This window comes from Poromitra crassiceps (genome assembly GCF_964638095.1).
Source record: "Poromitra crassiceps genome assembly, chromosome: 14".
Lineage (NCBI taxonomy): Eukaryota > Metazoa > Chordata > Actinopteri > Beryciformes > Melamphaidae > Poromitra > Poromitra crassiceps.
In genome coordinates this window covers 13,511,721-13,521,369 of record NC_139633.1, presented here as the reverse complement: position 1 = coordinate 13,521,369, position 9,649 = coordinate 13,511,721, and the positions used below count along the sequence as shown (strand labels likewise).

The window sequence follows — 9,649 nt, the reverse complement described above, 5'->3', positions numbered from 1 at the left end:
CAGAGCCACGGTGTCGTGAGCGTGCGTGTAACAGAGCTGGAGGAGGCCCGTTCAACTCACTCCTCTGGCAGAGGCACTGTTCCTCACTTCCTGATTCCAAAGTGGGCATTTGAATGAGCTCCAGTGATTGGCGTGACTCCCGTCCTGATCACCCTGGCCGGCAAACAGCTGCTAGATCTGAGACTAGGGTTGTCAAAAGTATCGATAGTATCGAAAAGTATCAATACTGAACATTTGAAATGGATACAATACTCATTTGCAACAGGTATCGATAGTTTCGATAAGTATCAATACTAAAAATTTGAAACGGATACAATGCTCATTTGCAACAGTTTCGATACCATCAGTGCTTTCTTTAAGTGGAAAATCAGTGATTTTCCCCTCCCTATCATTGGTGGGTATCTGTTGCTTCAACAAGCTAAACGTGTTCTGATAGGCTGATGGTTAGAGCAGGGCTAATCTGCTGTCTAAATTCAAAGTTGGATCAGGCCTAGATGATGGAGAAGTGTGCGTCTGTCCGTCCATCTGTCTCACTTTATTTTTATGCTTCTTTATGTGTCGTCATTCACCCCCCCCCCCCCCCCCCCCCCCCCCCTCCCCCTCCCCTCCCGTTGTATCGAAAATGGTATCGAGTATCGATATTTCCCTGGGTATCGGTATCGAAGTAGAAATTCTAGTCTGGTTTTCACACTTTGCAAAGTCATTCTGCGGACCGGGATGGGACCCTCTGGCGGGCCGCTTCTGGCCCCCGGGCTGTATTTAATTTGGACACCCCTGCTGCCTGTAGTGGGATGTAAAGGAGATTGTGTCCCTGAAATTTCACAATGGCTTTTGAATGGCTTCCATGGGCCCCGGGGTCACAAAATGGGCTCTACCTATTACATGGGACTGTGTGTACGCCTTCAGCTCAGGTAAAAACATGAAATGCACCAAAATTGCAGTTACAATGTTTCACTGAGGATTAAATGCACTTTAGCTTCCCGGCTCCCTCGTTTAAAGGGATTAAATCAGACACTGTGTAGCGACACCAGCCTGGGGCCAGGCTCCACATCAACGCTGAGCCGCACACCAACGCTAGAGAAAGTGACTGTGTTTGAGTGCACATCACAGAGTGTCCCTTTGACCCCTTCCCCACCACACACACACACATGCGCACGCACACACCCAACGCACACACACACACACACATGCGCACGCACCCACCCAACGCACACACACACACACACACACACACACACACACACACACACACACACACACACACACACACACACACACACACACACACACACACACACACAGCTATCAGCCTAATGGAAAAGTAAGAGGGCTGCTCTGGTTGACTGGAGCAAAGCAAACAGAGAAGAGAGACAGATAGGACAAGACAAGAGACAGGTGGAATACACACAGGGCATTCACACACACACACACACACACACACACACACACACACACACACACACGTTCACACACAACCGGATCTGGAGGGGTAATACAGGCAGTGCACTGTGCACACACTTGCCCACACAGAGCAGTTCATACATGGACACAGCAGGATGGGCTGCATTAACACGAGTGGAAACACACACACGCACACACAGTGTGCGCGCGCGCACACACACACACACACACACACAACAAGCTGGATGTGCCTTGTGCTCAATGTCTTGCCCCCCCCCCCTCTCCTCTCACTCAAACACACAGTTGATGTGCTCAATGTGAATACGTCTTCCTCTGCCTGTGTTCGCCTGTAATGACATCTAACTTGTAGATTGGCAGCACACACACACACATACACACACACACACACACACACACACACACACACACACACACACACACACACACTGCATGCATGGGCCTGGTCCATTATGAATGGAATCCAACATACCATAGCAATTCAAGCTGAACAGTGCTAGCATATCACAGTGGCTTTTAACATGGATAAGGGGCCTAGAGTGGCAGTTTACAGGCCTATTAGCTTGCATTTGCTGTAACCAGTGGTTCTCAATGTGGGGTCCGGCAACCACTGGGCGTCCTTCAAGGGGTTCCAGAGGGTCCCCAACAAATTGATGAATAGTTAACCTTCAGTCAGTGTAGTATTTAATTTACAAGACTAACACCATTAGAGGATGTAGAAGAACTAGGGTATTGGCCCTGAAACCCTGTGCGGCCTCGCCCGCAGCTCGGCCGCTGCGTGGCCTCGCCTGCCCTATTAGGCCCTTATAGCTGGCCATTGATTGTAGTTATTCATTATGAGAGGGTTTTACAGAATGTAGGGAAACAGTGGATGGATAAATCCAGAAGGAGGCGGTAATGCAACATAAAGGATGCCAACTGCCATAAAACACCACAGAAGAAGAAGAAGAAGAAGAAGAAGAAGAAGAAGAAGAAGAAGTTTATCAGTTTTTATTCATTTGGGTCCTTGAGATGAAAAGGTTGACAATCACTGCTGTGAACCAGCCACAGGACACAAGTAAAGGAGAATGAGCTCAAAGGCTGGAAACAATCTAGGGAGGGGGGGGGGGTTATCTGAGTTGTGCGTCCAGAAAACAACAATAAACCCCTAGTTTTAAGCAACCCAGAGCATCTCTCCGACTGAGCTTTAAACCGGTTTAGTCAGCATACTTCCTGCTTGCCCATGTCTCCACGTTACAGCAGCTAGTGGTGACGTGCTCTACGGTAAAAACCCCCCCGGTGGCCCCGCCAGCCAAGCCAGCAGCAGCAGGGTAATAATAATCACTACATGGGTTCCCCTCTAAAATGCTGCATTTGGCTTCCAGTGGAAGCCAAATGCTTGATCGTGATCAAGTGGTCTGGTCACCGGGACTGCCTGCTGCCCCAGTGCGGCTGGCCGTGCTCCACAGTCCCGCTGATCAGCAGTCACAGCGGGAGGTCTGTGGCACCCTGCTGCCCTTGTCCACACTCATCTCCACCAAATCAATGCCTGCACACTGATAATAGCAGGCCCTATTTTATCACATGCCTCGACAAATTACACCATCTTTGCTTTGTCCAGGCTGGATGCCACAGAACTACGTGTGTGTGTGTGGGATTCCTTCTGATGAGTGAAACGGATAGTGCGTCCAGCACAGACAGTCGAGGGGAGAAAATCCTACCTTTCGACTCAACGTTGTCCCCGAGTAGAAGTAGTAGGCTATTCCCAGCACCCACAGCACCGCAAAACACAACATTATCCTCGATTTCCTCCGCATCGCTGTCCTGTTTCGCTGTCTTTTTCGTTTCTGTCTGCCTGCCTATACCACGTTACTGTGCGGGTTTTGTCGCTTTTGGCTAGCGGCTCGTCCCGGTCGGCTGTATCCGCGCAGGACGCTTCGCCGTGCGGCTTGGGAAGGCTTCGTCGGTCGGTCGGTCGGTCAGGAGGAAGGCAGGAAGCAGCCAGCCAACATCACCGGGGTTAGAGGGGAAAGGCTAGCCGACTCTAATCCAATCAAACACCGGCTCAGGAAGCCACGGAGGAGGGCCAGCGAGTCGAGCCGAGTCGAGAGCCGTGCCGTGCCGTGCTAGGCCCGACGGAGGGGGTGGGGACACTCCGTAATTTATTATAGCCTGGCAGAGGAAACGGGTTGTTGCGATATTTTAACATTTGTCTCCCGGAGATGATCAGTATCCATGGACTGTATCATGCAACATGGCTGTACTCTGTGTACTGTCTGTCGCTTTCTGTAAAGGCTTTGCTCTCTGCCGACGCTAGGGGAGCTGAAGCCCCCAAACACACTTTATAGTAGCTACAAAATAAAACATGACAGGTTTATTTTTCTGTGATTCACTTCGGGCTGCTATAGAAAAAACAGCTTGAACTGCTTGGGAAAGCGTTAGTTTCATTCCTTTAATTTATTTTCCGTCCCCTTCCTTCCTTGTTCTCTGTCCATCCATACCTCCACTCCATCCTTATTCGCTCCCTCCATCCATTTAGCATTCCTTCATCCACCAATTTATCCTTCTTAATTTCCTTCCTTCCCTCCATCATTTCCCTCGTCATCCACTGACTTATCTCTCCTTCCTTCCCTCACCATGCATTTATCCCTCCTTTCTTCCCTCATCCACCCATGTATACTTCCTCCCTTCTCTCCTTCATTCTCTCCTTGCCTCATCCATCTATGTATCCTTCATTCCCTCCATCCATGCTTCCTTCCTTCCCTGTGGCAGTCTTTCCCACCCCAGTAGATCTCCCAGTAAACCAGGCCTTCTCAGAAGATGGTGTCTTGAGTTCTGCTGTCTGTGAGACCATGCACACTAGACTCCCACGCCATCAGTGATTATCTTTGCCTTGGGGTGTGTTTGTGCAGTTGATCAACTGAAGTACTGTATGAGCTGGTGGTGAATATGGTCAAAATTTTTGCTTCTTCCACTAAGTAACTAACTATTAACGGTTGGTGAGCGTTTGCTGCATGTGGAGTGGTGGCTACTGTCATTAGCAAGCCATGGTGTTGTTTTGCCTCATTATACACCAGCACCGAGTAGCTACCAAGTTTCCTGCTTCCCAATTCAAATTAAAAGTGCAGTGATCGTGTGATGGCAACGTGCAACAGACAGTCTTTCTTGCATTCAGGTCCGTAGCCAGGCGGGGGAAAGTGTGGACGATTCCAAGGGCCCTTGACTGACAAGGGCCCCCATTTTTTTTTTTTTTTTTTACAGTGCACCTGAACGCAACATACAAGATACCCGCTGAATAAGTGTCCAAATGTTCATGTTATTCTGGCCAATACTCCACTTCTGTTATAACATTTCAGTCTGGAATATGGAATATCTTTCAATAATCTTTATGACTAAAAGGCTAAAAGTAATCTCATGTGTAAGAAATGACTGTTCTACATTGAAGTAAAAAATGTAAATAATTAACTTGTTGGTTTTGGATTTATTTAGCTTCAAGAGTGCATTTCTATTCATGTGACCCTCAACACAGGCTTTGAGAATCCCGGGCCACTTACTGATACTTATGCTTAAATTAACACACTCATATTCTGGTTTATTTCAAGAAAAACATTTTGGCTAGTGGAAATTCTAATTGGCTGGTAACTTCTAGCATGTACACTGATGATGGCCTAAGTCTGTTTAGCCCTTAATAAAAAAACTCAAGATTTACTCTAATTCGAGTGCTGTTGCCTACCTCTGTTACTGTGATCTCCCTGCAACCTGCACCGATTGAGCTGCTTAAGACCTGGAGCTGTGCGAGCTATTCCCTTGCTGCATAACTTCTAGCAGCCATACTGGCAGGTGGCCAAAAAAGCAAATGTCAAGCCCTGCAGGGAGATTGTCACACTCATCGATACATATTTGAGGTTTGTTTATTAATTGGGAAAAGGACCACTGGAACAAACGCCGCGAACATGATCCGGCTACTTTTTCAATCTGACTGGCTACTCAAAAGTTTGGGGAACTCTCTGATTTAAAATGAGATATTCCTCTAAATTGGGCTTCAAATGGCCAAAATGTTCCGTGGGCATCGGTGGGCCCGATGTGATATCCTTTCATGGGGCCCGAAATCCCTGGCTACGGCCCTGCTTGCATTGTCCAGGTGTGCGAGGATGTAGTGGGGGGCCATGTTTTTATGGTATCATCTACAGGCCTGTTGGCTCTGTAGGTGAACTGTAGGGGGTCCAGGAGAGGGTCTGTGATGGATTGAAGGTAGGACAGGACAAGGCGCTCAAAGGACTTCATGACCACAGACGTCAGGGCGTAGTCTTTAAGTGCTGAGGGTCTTGTCTTATTGGGGAGGGGGGTTATGGTTGATGTCTTGAAGCAGGCTGGTAGGCTACGTGGCAGGTCTCCAGTGAGGTGTTGAAAATGTCAACGAACACTGGGGCCAGCTGGTCAGCACAGTGCTTCAGGGCAGAGGGTGATATGGAGTCAGATCCAGCCAGTTTTCTTATTTTTTCTGTTTAAAAGCTTGTTCACCTCCACCAATCTCCTGTGTGAGGAGAGGTGACGGGGGGGGGGGGGGGGGGGGACTGCAGGCAGAGTGGGGTGCAGGCAGAGTGGGGAGGGGAGACAGGCCAGGGGGAGGGATGAGAGGTGGAGGAGGGGGTGAGGGGGGTCTGATATTATAGTGTTTATAGTGTTATTGTGTATTATTATAGTGGTATAGTGTTGAGATGTGTCACAGGGGTTGGGGTTGTGTTGTTTGTATTCAGCCTGTTGGCTAGGTGGGGGTCATCCATTGATGGAGCTGCCGGCTTGTAATTAGTGATCTCTTTCAGGGCTTTCAGGAAGGAGTGTCTATTTTGTGTGTTCTCAGCAGCCCCATTGTGTTTAGCATAATGGGTTGTGTGGTGGGAAACCCAAATACCGAAGAGATTCTTTTCAGGATTCATATTTTGGTATGATCATCATACAAGGACATCAATAAGTACGTATATACCCTGGAAATCTAGTGCTTGGTGTAAAACTGAGAATAGCAGTTCACGACATCCGGTGTACTGTCATAGACACCCCCCCCCACACACACCTCCCCCCACCCACCCACACACACTCATTCACCCCGGACTCCTAGCCACGCCAGACAGCGAGTGTCTCTGTGCTGTGGTGGTTAGCAGCCTCAGGCGCTCCACTGTCCGTCCCAAGAGAAACTAGTTCTACCAACAACCACACAGTCAGTCTAGTCATGAGTCTGTCATGCATCCCTATGAACAGAATAGAGCAGAATCACATGAAGTGAAATGAACTAAATATAACGGAGTATAATTAGAATAGAACAGAATAGACTAGTGTGTGTGTGTGTGTGTGTGTGTCAGGGATTGGTGATCCTGATCTGTAATTACCCGAGACACTTGAAGGCACCGTGTGTGTGTGTCAGGGATTGGTGATCCTGATCTGTAATTACCCGAGACACTTGAAGGCACCACTTGCCTCGTTAGTTGGGGGGCTTATGAGCTGACTCCAGGCAGGTGGAGCAGAGTGGGACGAGGCTCAGTTCGTAATAATCACTCCTCAAGCCTTCAGTCTCTGCAGCACTTGGGCAGGGACTCAAAACAAGTTATTATGGGTCCGTTTGTGATGCCGTTACATTTGAATGAATCTGGATGCCAGGATGATGATTTAAATTGACACTGTGTGTCCATGTTAGTTTAGACTCGACGTAGCACACTAGAATTTACCTCAGAAATATTCAATGGTGAGCTGGAAAAGCCTCTGAAACAATGTTTTTTTTTACCACATCATCATGTCACTAAGCACCTTCACTGAAAGCCAGTGCCAATGTTATTGTTGTAGGCAGGTTGACGGCTATGGTTGATGCCGGGCACGGTGGCCCACTCAGGGGTAACTGACATGCATGTCCCATCAGTAAGACAAGATTTCCTGGATGTGCCAGCAGGAGGATGGATTGCAGAGCAGGATGGAGCGGTTCTCTGATTCACTCTGGGTGTGGTCGTGATTAATCAGCTTCAAACAGGCGTTTGCTTCCAGTTAGAGAGAAACGACTGTGTGGGACGTTATGGTGGGGATTTCAGTGAACTGTGAAAACTGTTCTACATTAAATGGTGTATTCAAACAATAGTGTATAAAAGAAAGTTAAGACTCTTCTGGCAGAATTCATTTGTGAGACTGCACGGTGGTCGAAGTGATTCTCTAGCGTTTTCATATGATGGATGATGGACCCCTAATTTAGTACACATGAGGGCCATGGACCTTGGACCCAAATCTAAAAAAAAAAAAAAAATTGATCAGAACAGTGAAACTATGATCAAAACAGTTATTCTTCTACATCTATAATTGTGTTTAACTTCATGTTAAAGAACGATGAATTTTAACAATACATCAATATGCCAAGGAGCCACTGGAGCAACCCTCTCGAGGTGGTCCCCAGACTCCACGTGGAGAACCACTGGTCCAAAATGTGTGAAAGTTTCAATAATCCAGTAAATGTTGGATACAAATAAGACAAAGCATAAAGAGAGTTAGATGTGACGGGTCCTCTTTTGAGTCTCTTTAAATATTTCATGAGATGCTGTAAATCAGGTGCACCTCACAAAGTTTTAAAATAGACTTTTCCCACTCCTATTATTATTCCTAACTCTCTGCAGAATCGATCTGGACTGCAGCACCTTTGGCTAAACTAAAGGTTCATATTATTAGACATGCTCCAATCTGCCTTGACATTTCCTCTGACATTTTCCATCTCAACGCCGAGTGCTTCTGAACGGAGAGCAAACCGCCCCGCAGTCCAAGTGAAAATCACTGTCAATACGTACTCTATGCTGCACCTCCACAGTATGTCCCCAAAGTATTACTTACACACATACATGCCACACACACTCGTCTCACACACACAGTGCTTATTCATCGCTGCCCCTGCTACGCAGTCTGAAGAGACACTGTATGTTATGTATTTATGTTACCTACAGACTGTAACAGTACTGTAGCCTACAGTACTGTTACAACATGGATGGAGGGAAGGCATAGGCAATCTGAAATGAGGGGGGAAGAGCGAGAGTAACAGGCAGACAGAGAAACAGATGTTGTCCAAACTTAGCAGAGTAATGGCACCCGGTTTAAAAAAGAAAGTTTTTGTACCTATTGCCCTTTGCCCTGGACATCCTGAACGCCGTCTCAAATTCCCCCTGAAGAAGGTAATTTGGGCCGTCTATAATTCACCCAGACCTCCAGAAATGGTGAGTAGACAACACAGTCAGACGGTCTGCTGCTTGGCTGTGATCTTTCTGGCAATTTTAACAACCTTACTAGGTTTACTCTGCTACATTTATCTGACAGCTACAAGTTAGCTTGAAGAAAACAGATTTTCTATTCTATAAAGGTGATAGGTTCAAGACAGCCAACTCTAAAAGGAAACAATCAGATGAAGCCGAACTGGACCCCCCACCTGTTAATATAACTGTCAGCTGTTAGTGTCCATGCACTGAAATACAATATACAATGTGTACTCCTACTTTTTAATACTTGAAAGCCCCAAATCAGTATGTATTTGTTAAGTATTATTTAGATTATTGTACAGGGAAAACTGGCTTCTTGTTTTGATGTCCCCATTGTAACTCAAACGCAATGCTATCTTCCATAAAGTTACAAGAATAGAATAGAATAGAACTTTGATTGCCACACCACCAGGGCCGGTGGTATTTGGAAATTCAATTCGATTCAAGCAACCTCAAGTAATTGGACAAATGAATATAATAAAATGTCAATCTAAAGAATCAGTTTACAGCGTCACAATGCTCAGCGGTCACTCACTGCCAGCACTTCTATCAGCAGCTCAGTTGATCGACACTGTAAATTCTACAGTATTCAAAGTAAAAAATTAAACCATCAGTTCAATTAATAATCAACATATACAGCAAGCTACCACTGGGGTGACAGAGTTTCAACCAGGGTGGCGGCGTTACACTCCAATTACAGACGAGGGTTTTTATACCTTCATTAGTAGCCTAAATAGCAGTAAAGCTTTTAGTCTCATTGGAGGAATACTCGATTACGGTGGCTCTACTTCGACTCAAGGCGAGGCTTTGTGTTCCTTTCTCAACCACGACCCCTTGGCTCGCTCGCTGCATGTCCATGCCAGAAGGTATTGAGGTTGGCAGGAGGACAGGAGCAGCAAATGTTGACTGCGCTGCTGCAGTAACATCATCTATTTCAAGCAGAAAACATCCACAAAATTGTGATGACTTAAAAAAAT

General features: G+C 46.7%; 1 protein-coding gene across 1 annotated transcript in view; it reads right to left on the bottom strand.

The window, feature by feature from the left end:
- galnt2 (UDP-N-acetyl-alpha-D-galactosamine:polypeptide N-acetylgalactosaminyltransferase 2) overlaps positions 1 to 3,215 on the bottom strand; it is a gene marked incomplete at both ends in the record, with an annotated part of 67,031 nt that extends 63,816 nt beyond the window's left edge. Inside the window, one exon of the mRNA XM_083650867.1 lies at positions 3,120 to 3,215. Coding sequence (XP_083506993.1) covers positions 3,120 to 3,215 — 96 coding nt within the window. The remainder of the gene's footprint in view (positions 1 to 3,119) is intronic.
- Between the last annotated feature and the right edge of the window lie 6,434 nt (positions 3,216 to 9,649).